Below are 26,056 nucleotides of genomic sequence, written 5' to 3'. Positions count from 1 at the left end.
CCAAACAAATAACATTTATTCGTTAAAATAATGAGTCAATGCAAAGTTGGAAATTCCTTTAAAATGAGACAGTGAGCTGAAAAGATTCAAATGTCACCAGCTGACCTAGGGACGCATTCTCTACAAACCATCCTGTGCACCTCTGAGGCTGAGAGTAGTGAAATAAAAAGGGTTCCACAACTCACACTCTAGCTTCATTCCCACATGCACTACAAGAAGAAAGATAATACACACACATACACAATGCCACAATGTCAAATACACACATTTGCACAATGAGCATTTTGAACTATGAACATTTTCATTTGTGGGACTATTTGTTTAGTTGCCATGCTCAGTGTAGTAATCCAGATATTTTTGCTGAGTGATGAGGCCTGTCGCGTAAGAGTTAGGCAATAGATTTCCCATAATCCCATTCTTACACTCTCTCTTTCTTTCTCATTTGACCAGCTTGCAGTGAACACGAATATTTTGGTGTCTCCGGGGAAAAATGAGGAGGGGGTGTCCTCCCCTCACCTTCTTCGTCTCCCTTGCGAAGAATTAGCTAAGGTAGCCTAGCTAGGGTAAAAGAAGATTTGCAATTATTTTATTAATGTATAATGTATAATATTGTAGAATAAATAGCTAAGTTTTTGGGGGTTTTTTCTACAAACCTGCGTGTTATTTGTCATCAACCAGCTCGAAATCAAGACGAATCCAACATCACAGCCAGATCAACCCAAGGAACAGTGAGCTAAACTGGACATTAACCAAGTAGAAGCCTACACCACAGATATTTCTTATTGCTTTTGTAATACCGTTTAACACCGGCAGGGCCTGAAGTCATTCATATAACGAAGCAAGTAACTTTCCTTGGCAAGCTATCGTTTGTTAATACTGGTGGAGCAGAAAAGTCCCAATGACTGTTAAGTAACACCTCGCCGGCAAACGGATGGATTATAATTTGGTGCCTATTGCTTGATCGTGTCTAACACACAGGGAGCTAATTTTCTCAACCAAATAACAAACGGACATTGACTGAAAAATGACTTATATTCTTCTTTCTTATATTAAACTAGTCTGGATACCCAGCGTTACCTGGGTGTTTGGAGGTGTGTGTTGAGTTTTAAAAAAAAAAAGTGGCAGTAGGCGGGCAAGCTCAAACCCATACCGTGAAGGAGGAAAAGAACTTGAAAAAAAAATGTGACATCTTTGCTGTTACGCCCATCTCCAAACCAGAAGTGACAAATGTTTAAATTAAGGCTAGTCACTCGAAAAGAGGGGATGACTTTCTAAAATATTGGCAAAAAAAGCGACCCCTCCCTGTAGAAAAGTGTCCAGTTGAGGGTGAAGGAATTGTTTTAGCCAATTTTCCAATATTTGTCCTCTTATGGGTCGAGCTTCAAAACGATACCGATCTTGTGAAAATCTGTCGCCTCTGTCGAAAGTTTTAGGCAGACATACATATATACATACATACATACATACATTTAAACAGACAGGTGAGATTTATATTATAGACTAGCCTGTTTCGATATTAAAATTTAAGAAATCGGTGGGTACCCGGATGTTTTTGGGTGTGTGGCTGTGGGTGGATAAGCGAAGGAAAAAAAAACCCAGAAAAACAAACGTTACATGAAAAATGGCTTAAATAACACTGGTTCAATATTTAAATTTAAAAAATCGAAAAAAAAAAAAAGAAGACATCTCACACTACGATTCAAACTCTAATCGTTTAGATAATGAACCAACGCGCTAATCGACTGGGCTAACACGACGTACATGAAATTTGTTCAGTTTTTCAACTATTTAAAGTAAATCAGGTCATGACGTCATCTGGCGCATGCGTAGAACCACTCGTCGTCACGAGAAGACCGTTTTTGTTTTAGGAAGCACTAGTGATTCTTCTATTGTGTCAAAGTTTCATTTATTTCCCATTTTATATACATATCTGTTTATAAATATACGAGAAGCGTTCCAAAAGTAATGCCTTTTATTTTTATTCCACCTGAATGGATCATTGTTACAATGACTGAACTTATGCATTCATGACTTGAAAGTTTCATCTGCCTGTTGCAGATATTGACAGTGTGAGACTAAGAAAGCAACCCTTGTCATAGATGTTTCTCAGAAACTGAGACATCATTGAATCCATAGCAAAAGTGCAGAGAATAATGGTGACTATGTAGAAAAATAAATCCTGAAGCATAAAAGGTCGTTTGTTTCAATGTTATCACTACCATCTTCATAGCTCTTCAACTTTTTGAGTTACAAAAAATAGGTTTCACTATTGGAACGACCTTCGTATAACAAAGTGTGCTTCAGACGCTCATGCACAATCATTGTTCATCGCTATCAAAAAGTGCATTATGAATTATGATGACTACATAGAAAAATAAATTTTTCGCCACAGAAAGTCGCTTGTTTTAATGGTAACACTCCTGTCTTTGTAGCTCTTCAACTTTTTGAGTTACAAAAAATAGGAGGCTTTACTTTTGAAACGACCTTTGTACCATGGATGCTTTATTTCCTTCTCTAGGTACCTCTATCTTCTGCTTTCACCATACATGTCACACATACCAAACTTTTATGTCTCTCTGGATAAATTTATATGTGGTTCACCAGTGATCTTGAAATATTTTTCAGGAGAGCAGAATAGGTTGCTTTTATAAGCGGATTATCAGAAGCAACCAATTAAAGGGAAACCACTACTTGTGTTCTGTCTTCAGACCGGGCTCTTTTTAACAAGGAAACATACTTTAAGAGCACCGGTGCCCCGTGCCTCTTTTTCATTCATCTCTGTGCGAGTTTGTTTTTTATTAGTTTTCCTTTCTTACTTCTTCCCTTCTTGATCTTTCTTTAATGGAAAACTTAGCCGTTTAGGCATTCCAAATAAAAAAAAAGATAAAGGTAAAGAAAAAACGTCATATCGCTATCCTTCGAGAACTTCGGGTTCCCACGTGATCTCGTCCTAGTCTCGTTTTCGATTCTGTCCTTCCTCCTTGTCACCGCGGAATTTGAAACGATACGCACGGACTTTACTCGACTCCATGAACTGGGCTTCCCCCGTTCTAAGCCATGAGGTACGTTCAGAACATCCCATTATTCCTTTACCTGCCTATTCCTTCTATGAAAAACTTGAAACCCTATTTCTGTTTAATTAATCTAGTGTGTGATTTCTATATACAATTTGGAGAAATTCTAATTTATTCTCTCCTTCTTCGCTCGCACAGAACTTATGTCTTTTCTCAGACTTCTATTTCTATTTTTATTTCGTGGGCGCTTGTGTAGTTTATGCGCCGTACTAGAATAACAACCTATGTAGAAAAAGAGACATAACTGTGCCATACTTTCACCCAACGATTTAACAAAAAAGAAAAAAGACATTTTCTAACCACTCCATACCTTCACCTAACAATTTAATGAAGAAAAGACACTTTTCTAACTGTTACGGACTTTCACCTAACAGTTGATTGAAAAAGATAAGATATCCCAGAATCTATTAATTTGGAAGCCTGTCCAAAACATAATTATTTTCATGTATTATTTCCTTTTGTTTATGTTTTCTCCTTTTAACTATTTGTTTTGTTTTTGTTTCAGATTTTTTTACCTAATTAATAAAGCGTTTTCAACATAATAGTTGTTTTCGTTATGTTAATTTGAGTTTATCTGTCTGCCCAACGCACACTTTCTGAAGTTTGACTGCTTGACGGTATTGTAGGTACCTGAAAGCAAGATTCTGAGGAATAACTGCCGCGAGTTCCAGAACAACTTGCATTGTCACACGTATGTTAAAAAATATATATGCATGAAGCCATGTTCAAGTATTTAAGGATTGATACAAGACCAGAAGCACCTGTTACAACCAATAACAACAACAGGAAAAAAATATAATAAAAAATAAAACGATCCTTAATATTTCTGAAAAAGGGAATTCTCCCAAATTTTAATTATGTGAGGGTATTCCAAAAGTAAATATTTTCTACATTTTTTCTCTTCACTAAAACAAATGACTTTTACTTATTACGATTCAGACTTTACCAGCCACACCCAACACATTGCATAAGGAACCTGAAGGTTTATTCAACACCCCAAACTGGCCTTTGGCCAGGATGGCAAGGCAAAAGGACCCATCGTCTTGCGCACATATACACATGCACTACAAGAAGAAAAGTAACGCACACACATACACAATACCATTCTGCCAAATACTCAAATATGCACATATTCACACAATGAACATTTGGACTATGAATATTTACTAACATTAAAATAACTTTAACCTTTTTATTTCTTATATAAAATGTTTTTTATAAACTTCTGTATTTCTATTGCTCTCATCTTGAGTGTTATTTGTGCTACATTTCAATTGTGGAGCCTTTGATCTTCATCAGGCATGTTGATTGCCATCTTGGAAAAGAAAGGAGAAAAGTTACTGACTCTGTAGATAATTTTGTATTCTTGGAGTTGTTTTTTTTTTTTTTTTTGCAATAATTTCGTACGTGTGAAAAAAAAATTTGTTGACAAAAGGAGGTAACTCTAATGAAGTATGACAGGAGATTATCTCCCCTTTTATGGTTGAAATTTTAAGAAGGGATTGAACAATTTTTGATTTTCTTTATAATTAGAGATGCTCATTTACTGTTGATCTCTATACTCAGTCTTAGTAATTTTTTTTCTTTTTTTAGCATATGTACCACTTCTTTAATAGTTCAATCACACAATCAGTCCTCCTCTCAAAAATTCAGAACTGTAATTCTCAGTTTTCCTTCATAAAACTCTATGTTTTAGATTGCCCTTGTTACCTGGTGACTTTTCTATTATTTTAATGTTTAATTTCCATTTTATTATGCATGCATGTTCCATAGATATTTTTGATTTTATACTTTTAGTAAAACAATAATTTTCTACCCCAAATCATATTAAAGGTCGGCATGATTCTTGGCTGTACACAAAGATAAACCAAGATGGCATCTACCAAAGTTAGGGACCACACCACCAATTCTTCTTCAATTGCTACCGAAGCATCCTACTAACAGGATGCGAGTACATCACTTAACAGAAAAGATGTGATGGAGAAAATGTAAGTTTTCACCGTGTTTAGCACATACATTTACTTACCTTATTATTTCCTTTAGTAAAAAAATTGTAATCCCTAAATCTTATAATCAAAATCTTTTAGAAATTCTCATGCCAACACGTAGTCGAGAATTAAAACCAGAATTCTTCCTCAGTTGTTACCTAGACTGTCTTACAGATGGTACCTGCCCTGGAGCACATTGCCTAACAGGAAAGATGCTATCATGAAAATAGTAATAAAACAATAGTTGAGTGTTCTTGTTAGTGTTGGGATAATTAATCAAAATCAGAAAATCGGAGCTTTTGGGGGCATTGGAATCCGTATCGGCATAAAAAATTTTTTAACCTAATTTCCAATGTAAAAAACAATTCTTTAAATTGTCTTATTTTGTCTGCGTTTGAGTAAAATTCACCTTTACTGCTACTAATAATAAAATGATAAATATTTATTAATTTTAAACAACCACTACAACTAAAATATACTAATATATATAAAGGAACACAATTAAAACTCTATAAGTTATAATTTACAAGAATTTATCGTTCAACAGGATACTCAAAAAGAAATATTAAGATTTACTTAATCCTTGAAGTGTCAAAGTATGTATTTTTTTCATCAGAGGAAAGATATTAGCAAAAAGATCAAAGTCCACGGATTAAGGAAATCTTAATGTTTCTTTTTGAGTATCCTGTCGAACAATAAATTCTTGTAAAATATAATTTACAGTCTTTAATTGTCTTCTTGGGGTTGTATTACTGTACATATAGATTCGAAAAAGTTGTCAAAAAACAAATATATAACAAATAAATGTTATCAAAGGTAAGATAAGTTACTTTTCTTCCAAACTGGATATATTTTTCGTGTTTTTATTCAATGTAACATGTTTATTCAGCTCAAAAAACATACAGTGTTTACCGATGTATTGGAAAATTCAAAATGGCGACCGACTTTCTCTTTAACATGGTATGTTTGGGAAAAGGTGTTATAAATAATAAACTAGACAAAATACTGTTAAAAACCCACCGAATACATGTCAGTCTATGTAACGGTAACATATATTGAGCGAGTTTCTAACAGTATTTTGTCTAGTTTTATATTTATAGCACCTTTTCCCAAACTTACCGTGTTAAAGAGAGAGTCGGGTGCCATTTTGAATTTTCCAATACATCGGTAAACACAGTATGTTTTTCGAGCTGAATAAACATGTTACATTAAGTAAAAACACTGAAAATATATCCAGTTAGGTAGAAAAGTAACTTATCTTGCCTTTGATAACATTTATTTGTTATATATCTGTTCTTTGACAACTGAATCTATGTGTACAGTAATACAAACCCGTCTTCTTTTATGACAAGCTCTATTTCCTATCTCGGTTGTACTGAGCTATTTTATTTGGTTGGGATTACTATATAAATATTAATATTTATATTCACTTTAAGTTTACAGGAGGTTTTGGCTTGTAAACTTAATTTTTACTTCGTGATTTTATATATATATATATATATATATATATATATATAACTCCGAATAATGAGATGGATTTAAATGTTGTATTCTTTGTTCAAATAATAAATTTTTGTTTTGAAATTATATTTTCTGAAAGAAATTTAAATATAAGAACTGTAATCTTTATTTATATATAGGTAATAAATAAAATTGAAAAAGATACAAATAATCTTTTAGCAAAACTTTTCCTAGATTTATAATTCTGGCTCTTTCTCCGCTTCTGATGAGAAGTATTTAGCTTCGAAATGCCATGGCATAAAGAGGTTCTTTTTTTTCTGTCTCCCTTATGATATGATGGGTTAATAAAATTTTTCATCCAACTTCGAACTCTCATCTCTCACTTCTTTATAATATATATATATATATATATATATACACACACACACACATACCTGCGTGCATACAGGGTGACCCATAAAAAACGGGCCCCAGCTCTAATTAGGCCCCATTTCTTACTGTTTTGTTTGAATGAAATGAAACTTTGGTCATAACTAATTTATTATATTCAAAACATCACATCAAAACACTAGGGTCTTTGGCCTTTTTTTCTTTTTTTTCTCCGTTCTACAACATATGTTCTAGATGGCCTGTTTTGTTTTTTTGAGTCACCCTGTATATATTTAAAAAAAATAATGAAATCAAAAGAAGATGCAGTGTTTACCTGATATAAGCAATGGTAAACTCAAATCTAATATAAATACCAATATTTATAGATATTTTAATCTCAATCAAATAAAAAAGCTCAATACACACACAATAGAGACTAGAGGTTATGATAACAGAAAAGAAATTAAAACTGTAAGCTGAAATTTACAATCAAATTTATTGTTCGACTGAATACTCAAAAAAACAATTTACAAAGTCCTTATTCCGTGGAGTTTCAAACAATGTTATTCTTCTCATCAGAGGACAGAAAGAAATTAGCAAATTATATTTGTAGCATAACTAGAATTTGCTGGTTATGGCATTAAATGAAACTGCAATTTACTATAGTTTTCTATACAATATTTCATCATCTTCATTATTATATTCAGTTTAACATCAGTTTTACATGCTGGCATGTGTTGAACAGCTTTTAGAAATTAACTTTCAAGCTTATCTCTGGTCATATTTTTTTGGAAGTTATTTCCTTAACAAGCTTGTCAGTTGAGTGTGTTTCCTGATACAAACTCTCAATGGTGATTATGACTATGTCTTTGTTTCACATTAAAAACAAAAGTACAATTGTAACGACAAACCACAATGAACCAGAACCAGAAAGTCATGTACTTACACTAAAGCAATGATGAAATGAAAGTTAATTCAAATAAAAGATGGTGAACATTAATAGGTGCTGATACAGATTAACAGCACTTACAGATTGACAGCCATGATAGAAGGAAACACTACAAATAAAATTTTAACAAGCAAATTGATAATCTTAACTCATTTCTTGCTGTAGAAATTATTCCATCCCCAGACTAGCACTTTTAGACAATTCGTCACTCATCTGAGGGAGATACATTCATTTTACTAAAAGATTTGTTCATTTTTTTATGAAATATATATGAGAATTTAGAATGCTAAAACAAACGCAACTTCGAGGAATTGTAAAAAAAGAAAGACACAATTACTTTTTTATTTTTATTTTACAAAAAATGAATTTCTTTGGTTATTTTACATTTAAAAAAAAAAAAACTTACATTTTTTTAAATAAATAATCTTTAATATTATATGTTACAAAAAAGGAAAATGCGACGATGATTGCAGAGTGTTTGTAATATTTATTAAACATAATATTTTATGTTAAAAAAAAATGAGGATGAAATCATTTTTAAAAAAAATTTGCAACAACTTTTTTAGGTAATAATTTATGTTAATTCTTATTCAATAAAACTGACAATGTTTTCCATTTTTTATATTTTTTTGTTAATTATTTGCAAACATTTTATAAAAAAAAAAAAATAACCTTTGATAGTCTGGGTATGAACAGTTTCATTATCAGGATTAACAAAATTCATTTTTTGTTTAAGAAAATAAGTAGCTGCATATTTCATTTCTTACAATTCCCAAAGTTGCGTTGTCTTAATTTTTTATTTGTAAAAACAAGTATTTAAAAAAAAAAAGTAGTAAAAAAAAACAAAAAACAAAAACAATTTCTCAAAGTTGTGCTGGTTTTAGCATCTCAAATTCTTTTATGAAAAATCTTTTAATAAAATGGTGTTATCTACCAGTGACAAATTGTTCCAAGGCATCTGATTCTTATATATCACAAAAAAAAAAAGATAACAAAATTTTTAAAAACTTTCATTTGTAAATTCAACACTGACAGGGCAAACCTACTGGATCTTAAACCAGTTTTGCTCTTTTTTTTTTTTTTAATTTTCTTATGCTGTTCTAGCTGGGGATGAGAATCCTCCCGGATGCAAGACATTTACCCACTACCTGATACATTCCAACCAAAAGATTTTTTTAAGATTCTAACCATCTTTTTAAGTGTAATTGTTTGTATCTCTCTTGCACTCGGTTCACTGGATATATTTGCCTAGTAGTTTTTTAAATTCTTTTTCATGAGTCCGGTTATTCCTATAATTACTGGAATGATGGTGATCTTCCTAAGATTCCAGTTTCTTTTCATGTCATACATAAGACCTTTGTATTTCGTTATCTTTTCCCTCTCAGCTCTGTTTAACACAGCATCATTGGGGACATTAACTTCTACTAAGGTTGCTTCTTTCTTCTTGTTCCATATCATTGTGTTAGGTTTAATAGCTCCGTTTTCTAGGTACGTAGTTGTAGGAATAGCATACTCATAGTGAATGGTGTATGACTTATTTCCAACTGTTCTCTCTGGTAAACATGTTCCCAGGGCTTGCATTTGGTATTCAACTTTTTACATATCGTCCATTGGAAGTATTTACACACATCATTGCATCGTATTGTATATTAGCCGTTCCCCAACATAACCAGCTGGATGTCAGGTGGCTCACACTCTCTACTTTTGTGGCAGAACCTGTACTTGTTATCATTGCTGAGATCATTCATCTTCTTAAAGGAGTGGCTATCAAGCCTTAAACTTGGGCAGCTATTGTGGAATGATCCTTTTGTTAATCTATAAATATAAAAGCGAAAATGTATGTATGTGTATGTGTGTTCGCTTTTTCTGTATGTCTACAAAAGGCTTTTTTTTAAGAAGCGGTCGGTCGGTTCACAACTTTTTAAAACTTTTTATATCACATATAAATCGTAATATCTCACAGTTAACAATGAAGCTCGCCTGTTTATTTAATTTGCTCGATTTCGGGAAGATAAATATTCAATATTTGTCGCTCGCCGCATGTGGGTTAGTCTTTTTCCTATAACATGTTGGGGGAAAAAAAAAAGCGTTCAGCAGTAAATGAAATCCCGCAGTCAAACTTGACCTCATTAACTCATTAAAACGCGCATCTGCTAAATCTAAGTAATTAAATAAATTCAAACGCGTTTCCGTTAGCATGTCACAGTAGGGCAATGGTTAACGTTGCACTTTTTTTTTTTCACAATTTTGCCTCCAACGGTTCGGGTTCGATCCTCATACTTACTTTTTTTTTTTACCCCCCCTCCCACACTTCCAAACACCCGGGCAACGCCGGGTACCCCTCGCTAGTCAGTCTATAAAACTTTTCTCATCCATGAACCCACATACGTCAACTTACAATCAACACAACATTTTGGTCGATGTAATATCAACCGAAATGTGAAAATAACACTCAAGATGAGAACAGTAGTCTGAATAATCCAAATATGAACTCGTTGCCTTTCTAACAATTACAAAACAAATTGTTTGTGTTATTTCATTTTTAGGTTACAAAGATTGACACAAAAGATAAAAAGAAAAAAAAAAAATGATTTATTATTTAACTTACTTGAAAAGTCACAACTTCTCCATATTTCTTTTTTATCATACTTAGATGTTTTGATAATTTCTTGTCCACTTGTTCAATTTTCTGTCAAGATAAAAAAAATAAATAAGGCAAATAAGTCTTAACCTTTTACTCAACACTAGTGATGCAACGATTCCAATACAATTACCGATTTTGATTCTCTTAAAATATTTTGTTATAAAGTTGTTTTTATTTTTTCATTTTTATTTATTGTAAAAACCCATGTAATATGTGCATTATGTTTTCGCAAAAATAAAAAATATACTTGTGGGTGTTGATCTATAGATTTTAGTTTAACTCTTGTAGTTTTAAATAAAAAAAATATATTTACTATTTTAACATTAGGATCAGCAACAGAAAATTAAGTTTTTAACAAAAATAAGCAAACAAAAACTAAATATAGCCCACATTCCAACTCGTTACAGCTTTTTTTTTTTACAAAGGAATCACCACTTATCAAGGCCCAGAGGCCATTCGGGGATAAGGGTTAAAGAGTGTACAGTGGTCGAAAGAACAATTTCATAATAATCGTTAGAAGTGTAAATTTGGTAAATTGGATTACTTAAAGGGAACGGCTCATCAAGAACTTGTTTATGTTGGACTTGAAAACGGTCATATTGTAGTCAGCTGGAAAGAGAGTTCCACAGGTGTGCAGTTCTTAGAAAGAAGCTTTGTTCATGGAATCTACGTTTAGGTTTAGACACAGATAAAGAGTGGGGGAAATTATTGATAGTGTTTACAGCCAAATGAGTGTTTCTCGTGAATGTTTGGCGAGGGGGGACCAAAGATTGGACCTCAGATGAGCACATGCCATGAAAATAACAATAAAGCAGAGACAGGCTCGCAATATCTCTTCTATGAGAAAGAAGTTGCAGGGAAGAGAAAAGAGCATCCCCCACTAAGCTATGAAATCTATTCTGAACTCTGTCAAGGCAGGATAAGGTCTTCCTAGCAGCTTCTGCCCAAATGTGACAGCAATACTCCATCAATGAACGTAACTGGCTCTTATATAGGTAGAGTATTGCATCAGCAGTGAGATATCTACTGGATCGATAGAAGAATCCCATAATTTTTCCAGCGACCTTGGCAACGGATTTGATGTACGCATTCCATTTTAGATCAGGAGTAAAGGTCAGACCCAGAAGCTTGTGAAAATATGGAGCCTCCCCAAGACGAGAGCCATTCATTTCAATTGATGCCAGAGGGGGATCAGAAGATTGATGATGCAATGATAGAAGCTTGGTTTTAGATGCATTAAAAGTAACCAGCCACTTTTTTCCTCATTGTACCACATGCTCAAGATCAGAGGAGAGAGAATCAGAGAACTTGGTCGTTTACAGCCTTTGATGTGCTGTCATAGATGGTAGTGTCATCAGCAAAAATGTCTATGAATGATCTAAGGATGTGATTTGTAAGATCATTAATATAGATCAGGAAGAGAGTTGGACCCAGGCTGGACCTCTGAGGGACTCCAGCATTAATACTATGAGCTTTTGATTTCTGCCCATCAACAACTACCTTTATGAACCTATCAGAGAGAAATGATTTAGTAATTGAAAAGACATTTCCAGCTATACCATAGCTGGAGATGTTCCAAAATTCATAATGATCGGTTAATTAGTTTAGAGAATGAATCCTCTACATATAAACATATACATATACCTAACTTTATATGGAGATAGTTGTTTGATCTCCATATACAGCTTTGTTTTTAATTGCTCCCCACACAAAAAGGAGAAGTATAAATTTGCTATAGATTCTTGGAACATTTCACAATTTATTCAATTATTGGAATTCTTTTGTGGACTATTATCCTCATCTTCATAGTTGTTTCAGCAACCGTAAAGATGAGGATAACAGTCTGCAAATGAATAAATAAATATACAAATTACTCATCTCAAAGAATTCCAATAATAAAATAATATACCATTTAGTGCGGACTCGGCAATGGAAGATCAGATAACAAAAAACTTGGATTTATAATACCAAAAAATCCAACTTTGATCGCCCTTCAGGGGCCGTGGTGTAGTGGATAGAGACATTGAATCTCTATAGTTCCAGGCGAGCTTTGTCTGAAGATAGCAATTTCAATCCTACCCAAAGTCGATGATTAGCTAACTGTTTTCCTTCTACTTACAGCCTTGGTCTTTTCAAGACTAATGTCAATAGATATCTCCTGTCTTTTCATTAATCGTCTTTCATTTTTGTTTGTTTTGTTACATCAAGTGGCTTCATGTCTTGTCTCTACTGATTTTCATAAAAAAATTTTTTTTAATTTTCATAAGAATAAAAATGCTTCACGATAAAACCTCGACATTCACATTTACCTCCCTTTGAACAGGTTCCATTTATAACGATGACTATGGTGGAACAAGAAAGAACCAATCACAAGGTGCCTAGCAAAATCAGCTTGGTTGACAAACCCGGATGAGCTTGAAGAGTTTTTTTTTTGTCTTAATTTTTATAGAAGTAAGGTGGGCCCTGGAAATCCTACTGATTATATTAACAGATATTTAACATGTGTGGGAAAACCAGGCAAATGCAACAGCACAAATACAGTTACATTCAAAGAATTTTCCCCTCACTCATATATATCCACAAAATTATATGAAAAAACCCCTAAAAACTGCTGTTTGGACAAAAATATTAACTCCATTGATAAGTCCCACAGATACCAGTTATTTGCAAGACAACACATCTTGTTCTTTCTATCTCTCATAATTTCTCTCCAGTATATTATATATAAAAATGATTCAATTTCAAAAAAGTGTGGTACAACCACATTATAATAGCAAAATTTGACATTTTTAATATTGAATTCTAAGGCAAACTAATGGTTTCTACTTACTTATCATGTCGCAGTAATGAATATATCCAAAAATCATGAAAAACGATAAGGTAGAAAAAAATTATTAAAAAAAAAACATTTTTAAAATATTTGGCTAAAAATATACTGAGTTCCAAAGGGGAGGTAAATAGTGTGTAACTATTGCCAATTTTTTAATGAATTGTGTGTTAACAATCATAAATATAAGTTAATTGCCTTGTTTTTAGCATGAGTTACTTCCCTTGTTATTATGTCATATGTTCTCAAAACAATATGGCGAGGTTTTTTTTTACAACAAAGATAAAAAACTTGTGTTTTTTTTTTAAATCATGCGATAATATTTAAGTACTTCTGATATTCCAATTAAGTAGATATAATTGCTTTTAGTTGAAATTGACACAAAAATTCAGTAGATACCATTGTCTTTTTCTTTTTTTAAATCAATTTTTTTCATTTTCCGAATTTCACTATTACAGTGTTGCTGTAGCAAAAGTGTTTGTGTTCTTTTCTCTTGCAGATGTTACAATTATTTTTCATCCCATTTGTTTATAAAACCACTCACCTAATTGGGTGAAATCCCAACATCACATTGTTCTTCATGTCAGATTTTTTTTAAAACTCGGCACAAAAAAATATTATACAAACCTGATAAAAACTACTTCGACATTTTGCTTCATCTAGCCTTGCTCTGGTATTTCCAGTTTCTAAGCATTAAAAGAAATGAAAATATCAATATAGTAATGAACAGGCTTGATGAAACACGGCCTCAGAAATGAAGGAACTAAAACTTTGAGAGGAGTATGTTTGGTTTAAGACAAATCAACTCTTTTTAGATTTAATGTTGAAACACTACATATTATAAACGATCATTATTTGTTATGCTATTAATAGAACACAAGTTGCTATTGCACTCATTTTTGAGGGAAAAGGATGCAGGTTCATATATTTTCCAACAGTATTTGTGTGTAGGAATGTTTTATATTGTTAATTTTAATTTATCAATGCCAAAAAAAAAAAAAAAAAAACTAAAGAAAATGGCACAAGAATTTTATGAACATATATGTTACATTTTTAAAAGATAGTACACAAAAAATCATGCAAATAATAAAGTATTTTTTGTAAATATGAAAAAATACATTTTAATGTCAAAATGTCTCATCAGCCATTTTCTGCTTACATTGAGCTCAATGGCCAAGGGACGTAATCTAAATTTCAATTCACACATAGTCATCATGATAATACTGGCTAGAAGTCATTCAAATTTTATTTAATAAAACCAAAAATATCAAAGAATTTGTGTAAATTATGGTGTTCAACCCATTTTTTTTTTAAACCTAAATGGTACATACATAATAAAGTTTTGTTCGATTATAATTTTTTTATATGGAGGCAAAACTGGATAAACACCCCAAATAATTCTCCAAGTGATTTGCAGTAAATCAATAGCATAGAAAATGACAAAGTTTGTAAATGACATAAAAATGAGTCAGGCAAAGATAGTTGTGCTTTAAAAGGCCATATTTTATATACGTAACTGTCTATTGTAACAAGAAAAGAAAAAAAAAAAAATTTTGTTAATAATTTACCTCGAACAAAAAATCTGTTGGGGTCGGATGCTTCACTTTCAAAGGTCATCAATGAAGCCATGATGCATTCTCTTCGGTTGATTAGCTTCGTAGCTTCTTCCCAATCTTCCAACGCCTGAGAAACAAAGTTAATAAAGAAATAAAATAAAATAAAAGTATAGAATAAAGTTGCTCTTTTAAAAAATATTGTTTAACAGTTTCTAATTGCTCCAATAATTTTAATTATTTAACCAATAAAAACCCTTAAAAATGCAATTTTTACTATTAGAAATTTAAGAAATCAAAAAGCGATATATGTTTTACTTTAAAATAAATTATTTATGAGGAGCGTTCCAAAAGACATGCCTCCTATTTTTTCTGCTTGAATAGATCAGAAGGGATTGCAAATTACATTGTTATGATGACTGAACTTATGCATTCATGACTTGAATGTTTCATTTCTCTGTTGCAAATATTGACAGTGTGAAACTCTAAGAAAACAACCTCTGCCATGGACGTACATCAGAAGCAGACATGCGTCATTAAATTTCTGGCAAACAGTGCCGTGCTTAGGACCCCCCCCCCTCCGCAGAATGCACTCTGCAGCTCCTACCCATACAATTCAACTTCCGCACCACCCTAAACATACTAAACCACAATAAATGGTACTTTAAGCAAAATAACATGCTCTCCAAAGAATGCAGATATTCTGTAATCGTTAAAAAAAAAAAAAAAGAAATCGAAGAATTGATCTTTTGAAGTTAATATTTTCACAACTTTTAGCGACTTTTCGGTATTTCTCAGCTATTTTTATAGCCATTTCAGAGTGTTTTGGCTCTCAATCTCCTACAAGTTTATTAAGAAATTTTCAACAAATTTAAACCCAAATTTCAAAACTATTTTGCCACAGAAAGTTTGATATACTGTCCAGAACTAGAGTTTAGGAGTTTATTCAAAAATGGAGAGGAGAGTGTCAGAAAGTGTTGGTATAGGTGGGGTGGGGAAGAAAAAACAAATTAAATCAAAACGACATTAAAAGCAACCAAGTCATACCACTATACACTGTGTACTATTCTTCATTTTCCTACGCTGTTCATATTTCACCGCTCTTAACTGCTTATTACATACAAAGACTAAACATAATCTTCCCTTCTTCCTATACATAATTACTGATGCCTCCAGAGACATTGTTCGCCCATTCCTATTGGCTGACCTTGGAAGATTCCGTTATTCTAGAATCCTATTCTTGCCTACATTACCGAATGATTTATCATATTCAGATATGGCTACACTATACGCACCTTCCATAACATTAGTACAGTACCAGTTCTCGGTTGACAAATATTTTACTGGAAAAATATTCATTACATATATCTACTATATACATATATATCGTATTATACGTTTTCTTTTCTTTTCTTTTTTTTCCACAGTCATAGGTGACCATAAAGTGGGTGCTACTTTTATGTTAAATTATTACAGGAAAGTGATCACCCACTTTTTTTACACTAACATTTCCTCATATATTAGAAACTACACGTTGACAGTAATTTTAAACATTATTTTTGTTTGCAGTGCCACCGAAAACCTAGGAAAGTGGTAATGTTAAATGATTTTTCTCGATAGTGGAAGTATACATATGTCCACTTTAGCCCCCCCCCCCATAAAAAAAAACAATATAAAATGCCCTCAGAAAGAAAATAAAAATAATTACGGGTAGCAATATTTATTTTTCGAATTGGAAACTATCGGTCGAAAATCTTACACACATTTCTGTGTTTGTGGGCGTCTGTGTGATTATTTTGTATTATAAAATAAAGGGTTATCGATATTCTATTTAAAAAAAAAGAAAGGGTTTTTAAAAAATTTTTACTTTTGTTTCGGCAAAGTCGATTGTCTGGGCTGCCTCCTCCCACAACTGGAAACCTCTAATATTTGTTTTTTAATAGGGGAGAGGGGCTGATGTGTGGGTGCTCAGTATACGTTTAATTGAGTTTATTATACATTGCCCCCACCCCTACTAAAACAGGTGGTCATAAAGTGGGGCTCATTTTACGTAAAATTATTACAGGAAAGTGATCACCCACTTTTTAAAAGTTAACATCTCCTCATATCTTGGAAACTATGCATTGACAGTAATTGTAAACATTTTTTTTTTTCAGCGCCACCGAAAACCAAGGAAAGTGGTAATGTTAAATGATTTTTCTTGATGGTGGAAATATACATATATCCATACCCCCCCCCCCCAAAAAAAAACACCCTAATAAAAAAATACTGATTAACTAGGCTTTAGTTTAAACATGAATCAAATTGGCTATAGAAATTTGCGTTTTTACCACTTTTGCTAGACTGCACACACATTAACGTTGTATTTTATTTTTTTAACTTGTTTTTACTTTGTGGGGGAGGGGGGGGGGTAAATATTTACATTAGCTCCACCTTTGTATTTATGCATTCCCTTACTTGTTTTTTTTATATTTCGACCACAGCTGCCATGGCTGCCATGGTTGCCATGGCTGCCACTGTCCGCAATTGGCCAGAGACAGCAGTGACCACCAACAACAATCGTAATTTAATTTTTTTACGAGGGGATGAGGCATGCTTCCACCGGGTGACGCCAGTTAATGGGTCCTGCTAGTGAAATGATATTGGCACTTTTGAGTTATCGTTTGAAAATTTGTGATATTATTAGAAATTTAAGAAAGCCAAAAATGAGATTTTTTTTCTTTAAAATAAATAATTAAAAACAAAAATGACAGGAGTTGCTTTCTTAGACACCGTCATTATCTGTAAATATCTACAACAGAAAAATATCTGCTAATATCTATTTGCCCATGCATGGAGTACTGGTACCACATCTGGGCTGGTGCATCTATCACTAATCTCTCCCTCTTGACTCTAATAGGTCCCATTTTGTCAACTAAGCTCAAACCTCTGTCCCATCGCCGCAATGTTGCATCACTGTGCCTGTTTTACAAATATTTTAATGGAATGTGTTCTGATGAACTCATTGCACTTGTGCCCCCTCGACATACATATCCCCGACAAACCCGCTTAACAGCAACATCTCACCCCTTCACTGTTGCGGTCCCTAAATCCCAGAAAGCTTTCTACTCTGATAGTTTCTTCCCGCAAACAGCTAGACTTTGGAATTCCCTTCCTGCTACCTGCTTCCGTGACTGTACTGATATGCAGAAGTTTAAATGCCACGTAAACCAACATCTTGTTAATCTTTCCTAAGTATGGTTCCAAATAGTAGCCCTTTACGTCCAAGTGGCGATATGCCTTGTTTGGAAGTGACATTAGTATGCCCTGTATTTAAGAATTCAGGTGACAGGTCATCTCCCTCTCAGTACAGACCAATGTCTCCTGTGTGTCATGAGTAAGTTGCTGGAATCCATTTAAATAAAGAAGTAGTCAACCATCTCACCAGAAATAACCTTCTTAGTGACATGCAATATAGTTTCCGTTCTGCTAGATCTACAGCAGATGGTTATATCTCAGGATTGGTGAATCTCTCGACAAAGGCTTCCTTTCTAGGGCAATTGCTCTTGGCATATCAAAGGCCTTTGATAAGGTATGGCATAAAGGCCTACTTCACAAGATTTCCAGCTACGGTATAACTGGAAATTTTTTCTCAATTATTAAATCATTTCTCTCTGATAGGCTCATAAGAGTAGTGGTTGATAGGCAGAAATCAGAAAATCACAGTCTTAATGCTGGTGTCCCTCAAAGGTCCATCCTGGGCCCAACTCTCTTCCCGATCTACATCAATGACCTCCCAAAACACATACTTAAATCATTCGTTTACATCTATGCTGATGACACAACCATCTATGGTAACACATCAAAGGCCGTAAATGACAAAGTTCTCTCTGATTCTCTTTCCTCTGATCTTGAGCGCGTGGTACAATGGGGAAAGAGCTGGCTGGTTACTTTTAATGCATCTAAAACCAAGCTTCTATCTTTACATCATCAACGCTCTGATCCCCATCTGGCATCAATTGATATGGGTGGCTCTCGTCTTGGGGAGGCTCCATGTTTTGACAAGCTTCTGGGATTGACCTTTACTCCTGAACTGAAATGGAACACATGCATCAAATCTGTTGCCAAGTTCGCTGGAAAATGGTGGGATTCTTCTACCCCTCCAGTAGATATCTCACTGCTGATGCAATTCTCTATCTATATAAAAGCCAAGTGCATCCAAGAATGGAATACTGCTGCCATATCTGGACAGGAGCTGCTAAAAACAGCCTATCCTGCCTTGACAGAGTACAAAATAGACTTCGTAGCCTAGTGAGGGATGCCATTTTCTCTTCCCTGCAACCTCTCTTCCACAGAAGAGAAGTTGCAAGCATGTCTTTGTTTTATCGTTATTTCCATGGCAAGTGCTCATTTGAGCTCTAATCTCTGGCCTCCCCCCTTGCCAATATTTCACAAAAAACACTCGTCTAGCTGAAACCACTGTCAATAATTTTCCCCACTCTTTATCTGTGCCTAAATCAAAATGTAGATTTCATGAACAAAGCTTCTTTCTTAGAAGTGCACGCCTGCACTGTGTTCCGTTTGCTTGTTTCCCACTTGACTACAACTTGGATGTCTTCAAGTCCAACATAAACAAATTCCTGATAAACCACCCCCTTAAGTAAGACACTTTATCAAATCTCCATTACTAATGATTACTATTATATTATCCCATTGATTACTGTACATGCAATAACCCTTATCCCTGAGTGGCTTCCGGTCCTTGATAAGTGGTGACTAAAAAAAAAAAGAAAAAAAAGCGAACTTGAGTAAAAAAAAAATATCTGTAATGGGGAAATATCCGTCAATATTTGCAACATAGAGATAAAACTTTCAGGTTGTGAATGCATAAGTTCAGTCATCATAACAATGCAATTTGAAATCCCCCTTTGTACAGAATAAAAAAGTATTCGAATACATGTGAAACTTTATATTTGGGTTTTAGCTGGAAAAAAATTGGTGCAAAATGTGAAAATTTAAAAAAATGGAATTTTCCAGGTGGAGGTTGAACAACGGCATTACGAATATCCATGCATAACATAATATCATCTTTTAATTTTTAGCCTTGCAGCAAACATGTCTTCATAGCTCAGGCATTAACATCCAAGGAAAAAGTAAATCGTAAAGTAAACATTTTGTTTTCGATTTTCGGTGGTGTCGCACGAGTCATTTTTTTTTAACTTTTTAAATCATTAATATATATTGGGTCCAATATAATATAATAATAAATACAAAATCTGCATTAATCAAAATAGCATATGTAAGCATATTTTATGATCGGGCATGCTAGTATTACATATATTTCTAATTCTACATATATTTTCAATACTACATATATTTTAATACTACATATATTTTTAATACTACATATATTTTAATACTACATATATTTCTAATTCTACACATATTTTAATACTACATATATTTTAATACTACATATATTTTTAATACTACATATATTTTAATACTACATATATTTTTAATACTACATATATTTTAATACTACATATACTTTAATTCTACATATATTTTTAATACTACATATATTTTTAATACTACATATATTTTTAATACTACATATACTTTAATTCTACATATATTTTTAATACTACATATATTTTTAATACTACATATATTTTTAATACTACATATATTTTTAATGCTAGATATATTTTAATACTACATATATTTTTAATACTACATCTAGTTCTAATACACCATATATTTTAATACTACATATATTTTAATACTACATATTTTCCTAATTCTACATATATTTTTAATACTACATATATTTCTAATTCTACATATATTTTAATACTACATATTTTCCTAATTCTACATATATTTTTAATACTAAATATGTTTCTAATTCTACATATATTTTTAATACTACATATGTTTCTAATTCTACATATATTTTTAATACTAAATATGTTTAAATACTACATATATTTCTAATTCTACATATATTTTTAATACTAAATATGTTTCTAATTCTACATATATTTTTAATACTACATATATTTCTAATTCTACATATATTTTAATACTACATATTTTCCTAATTCTACATATATTTTTAATACTAAATATGTTTCTAATTCTACATATATTTTTAATACTACATATGTTTCTAATTCTACATATATTTTTAATACTAAATATATTTAAATACTACATATATTTCTAATTCTACATATATTTTAATACTACATATATTTTAATACTACATATATTTCAATACTACATATATTTTTAATACTACATATATTTTCAATACTACATATATTTTCAATACTACATATATTTTAATACTACATATATTTCAATACTACAGATATTTTTTAATACTACATATATTTCAATACTACATATATTTTAATACTACGTATATTTTTAATACTACATATATTTTAATACTACATATATTTTAATACTACATATACTTTAATTCTACATATATTTTTAATACTACATATATTTTTAATACTACATATATTTTTAATACTACATATATTTTAATACTACATATATTTTAATATTACATATATTTTAATACTACATATATTTTAATACTACATATATTTTTAATACTAGATATATTTTAATACTACATATATTTTTAATACTACATCTAGTTCTAATACAACATATATTTTAATACTACATATATTTCTAATTCTACATATATTTTAATACTACATATATTTTAATACTACATATATTTTAATACTGCATATATTTCTAATACTACATATATTTCTAATTCTACATATATTTTTAATTCTACATATATTTCTAATACTACATATTTTCCTAATTCTACATATATTTTAAATACTACAAATATTTTTAATACTACATATATTTTAATACTACATATTTTCCGAATTCTACATATATTTCTAATACTACATATATTTCTAATTCTACATATATTTTAATACTACATATATTTTAATACTACAAATATTTCTAATTCTACATATATTTCTAATTCTACACATATTTTAATACTACACATATTTTAATACTACATATATTTTTAATACTACATATATTTTAATACTACATATATTTTTAATACTACATATATTTTAATACTACATATATTTTTAATACTACATATATTTCTAATTCTACATATATTTTTAATACTACATATATTTCTAATTCTACATATATTTTAATACTACATATTTTCCTAATTCTACATATATTTTAATTCTACATATATTCCTAATTCTACATATATTTTAATACTACATATATTTTAATACTACATATATTTCTAATACTACATATATTTTAATACTACATACTTGATTGAGCAAAATCTTGACAAAAATCCAAACACTTAACCTTTTGGTTTGCAAACTTCAAGACTGTATTTAAAGCCACAATTCACAGAAATACTCCTTACCGTTTCAAATTCTTCGCCATCAAGGCGCATGGAAAATCTTATTGCCATTTCTATTTTCTGTTCTTGTGTCATCTGTAGAAATTTCCACATCTTATTAAAACGTTGCTGGTACTGGCTTATATCAAAAGCCTTCGACTTCAACGAATAAGGAGAGAAAAAATAGATAAAACTTATTTAAAATAATTGCCTTTGAATAATTAATATTAACAATATTAATAATGTTACTAGTGTAACGATGACATTAACTGAGTTAATTTTTACTTGTCAAATGTCGAATACATTCCTTAATTCAAAACGTTTCTGCATTCTCAATGTGTCACTTATAATGTCAATATCTTGCTGATACACTAAGTGTATCAGTAGTAGTTTAGTTTTGGATTTTACTTTTAAAGGGAAAAGCTTATACTGTTTTTGGATGTATAAGTGGAATAACATTGTCTCATAAATTGCTATTTCATAGAAAAAATGATGTCAGATTTTGATACCTCTCAGTAAGCTAACAACTAAATAGTATTAATTTGAAAATTTTTAAAATCCAAATAATTTTAATAAATATTTTATAAAATTATTAAAATTGCTTTTCTCCCCTCTTTAAAAAAAAACAAACTTTTGATCTAAGACACTTTTTTCAAAGAAGGCTGTTGGTTTTATGTCACCTTTTTTTCTCTTCATTTCGCTGGTGGTATTAACCCTAAGGGATGAACCCCTTGTGGAGAGAGATCAATCCCATGTTATTGACAGTTGTTTTCAGTCCTAAATAGATGTGTGCATTTGCGCAGTGGTGAATATTTTAAATAGAAGTTTAGAAGGAAAATAATATTAAATTAAATTGTTACAGCTTCAATAATTAAGTATTACTATCATGGCTATTCCTATAATAGGTAAAAAAAAAATTAACATTTATACTCTAAGCAAGTTTCACAATCGGCTAGCAGAGATCATTTTAACTACTAACCTTAGGTTGTCATTGCACTGAGAGAATTTCATTCTGAAAGGTTTCTGGACATAGCCATCATTAAAAAATCATACATTGAAATATACATTTGAATAAAGAAAGCCAAATGTATCTTTTCATTTCTAGGAATTTATTTATATAATTATTTTTACTTAATTTCTAGGAATTTATTTATATATTTGTTTTTACTTAATTTCTAGGAATTTATATACTTATTTTTACTTCATTTTTAGGAATTTATTTATATAATGATTTATACTTCATTTTTAGGAATTTAGATATTTATTTTTACTTAATTTCTAGGAATTTATATTTAGATATTTATATTTTATCTATTTTTAAGAATTTATATATATTATATATTTATTTTTACTTAATTTCTAGGAATTTCTTTATATTTATATACTTATTTTTACTTCATTTCTAGGAATTTATTTATATAATTGTTTTTACTTAATTTCTAGGAATTTATATTTATATATTTATTTTTACTCCATCTTTGGAATTTATTTATATGATTATTTTTTACTTCATTTTTAGTATTTATTTATATAATTATTTTACCTAATTTCTAGGAATTTTTATATATTATTTTTTACTTTATTTCTAGAAATTTATATTTATATATTTATTTTTACTTCATTTCCAGGAATTTATATTTATATACTTATTTTTACTGCATTTTTAGGAATTTATTTATCTATTTATTTTTACTTCATTTCTAGCAATTTTTTATATTTATTTTTACGTCATTTCTAAGAATTTATTTTTATATATTTATTTTTACTTTATTTTTAGGAATTTTTTTATACATTTATTTTTACTTCATTTCTAGGAATTTATATATTTATTTTTATTTTATTTTTAGGAATTTTTTTATACATTTATTTTTACTTCATTTCTAGGAATTTATATATTTATTTTTATTTTATTTTTAGGAACTTAATTTCTAGTAATTTATTTATATAATTATTTTAACTTAATTTTTAGTAATTTATTTATATAATTATTTTAACTTTATTTGTAGGAATTTATTTATATATTTTTTTACTTCATTTGTAGGAATTTATATTTATATATTTATTTTTACTTAATTTCTAGGAATTTATTTATATAATTATTTTTACTTCATATCTAGGAATTATTTTATATATTTATATTTACTTTATTTCTATGAATTTATACTTATATATTTATTTTTACTTAATTTCTAGGAATTTATTTATGTAATTATTTTTACTTCTTTTCTAGGAATTGATATATATAATTATTTTTACTTCATTACTAGGAATTTATTTATATATATATTTTTACTAAACGCACATACGAACATACATACATACACCCATTTTCGCTTTTATATATATATATATATTCGATGAAATATATGTAAGACGTAATGTATAAGCAATAAAACAATATGATGTGAAATATATATATATATATATATATATATATATATATGGATTTAGTCTCCTTGTGTAGTTTGAATCAAAAGTGTATTTTTATCTACATAAGGTGTCAAAATATTCAAGTAAGAATTTTGGAAATTCCCAATTCCTTTTACCATTATATTATTTATATGAAATCTGGACAAATTAAAATATCATATTTAAGCGTATTTTACAACTGGGCAAAGCTAGGTGCCCCCCCCCCGCGCTAGTCTATAATATAAGGGAGAGAGGTGAATGATTTACATTTTTATTTTCAATAGAAAAATAGACTATGGAGATGAAAGATCTGTGGGGAAGGGTGAATGAATAAAGAGAAAGAAAAAAGGATTTTAAAATAAAAAATGTTATATACTCTTTTTTACTTCTATTATTTTGTTTTTATAATCCCGGGCAATGTCAAGTAGCCCTGCTAGTATTTATATTGTCCTTACATGTGATATAGTGCTATATATGGATTTACTCTCCTTGTGTAGTCTGAATCGAAAGTATTTTTTATCTTCATAAAGTGTCAAAATATTCAATAAGACTTTTTTTATATTTTTTTCTTATGATTTTGGAAAATCCATTATCCTTTTCAATCCAAGGAAAAAAAAAAAAAAAATTGTATCCCCCCCCCCCACGAGTAAATTATATGTCTCTGAAAAGTTGTTTGGTAAATTTTGGTCATTCAAATAAAACACGTGTAAGATGCAACATATAAGCAATAAAACAATAGGAAGTGAAATAAATAAACATTTCTGTAACTTTGGAATGCTTACTATATATATATATATATATTTAAATTTAAAATGGCGTAATGGAAACATATTAAAAGGTATTTACAGCTTCTCTTCCAATTTTTGGATTTTAATCATGTCAAATCGTACTTCACTTCCTTTTGACTGATTGATTGTTGATATTTCTTCTGATGAGTTAAGGGTATAATAGATTCACTGATTGATATACTAATTAAGTGATTGATTTTGCGCTGCGAAACAGATACTGTCAAGAATTGTAAATGTCAACTGAATTAAAGGAATAAATGATAAATCATAAATTTTGGAATATACTTTTTTGTCATTTATTCTCTTTCTCTCTCTCTCTCTCTATATATATATATATATATATATATATATATATATATACATACACTGTAAGAAGTGTGGAATGGAATGACAAAGTCTTGTTCTAACATTTTTAACAACTTTAATGGGCATCTTCATTAACACATAAATATGGAGGAGGTGTTTCTGATAAAATAGTCTAGAGGAGGAAAATAGTTGGAGAGTCCATATATAGGATAGAAGAATTGTCCTCGTTGTAGGGAATAGAGAGGAATTCATATTAGAAGAATGTTTT

At 30.5% G+C, this 26,056-nt stretch overlaps 1 protein-coding gene across 2 annotated transcripts in view; it reads right to left on the bottom strand.

Moving 5' to 3' along the window:
* LOC145303530 (coiled-coil domain-containing protein 87-like) overlaps positions 1-26,056 on the bottom strand; it is a 175,654-nt gene that overhangs the window by 551 nt on the left and 149,047 nt on the right. For both annotated transcript variants that reach the window (XM_080144985.1, XM_080144986.1), the window contains exons 24-27: positions 22,310-22,444; positions 14,881-14,995; positions 13,940-13,998; positions 10,450-10,530 (exon numbers count right to left, since the gene is read on the bottom strand). In XM_080144985.1, the coding sequence (XP_080001111.1) occupies positions 10,450-10,530; positions 13,940-13,998; positions 14,881-14,995; positions 22,310-22,444 (390 nt within the window). The remainder of the gene's footprint in view (positions 1-10,449; positions 10,531-13,939; positions 13,999-14,880; positions 14,996-22,309; positions 22,445-26,056) is intronic.

This window comes from Euprymna scolopes, chromosome 19, assembly GCF_053919585.1.
Source record: "Euprymna scolopes isolate OS-2025 chromosome 19, ASM5391958v1, whole genome shotgun sequence".
Classification (NCBI taxonomy): Eukaryota; Metazoa; Mollusca; class Cephalopoda; order Sepiida; family Sepiolidae; genus Euprymna; species Euprymna scolopes.
This window is presented reverse-complemented; position numbering and strand designations above follow the sequence as displayed.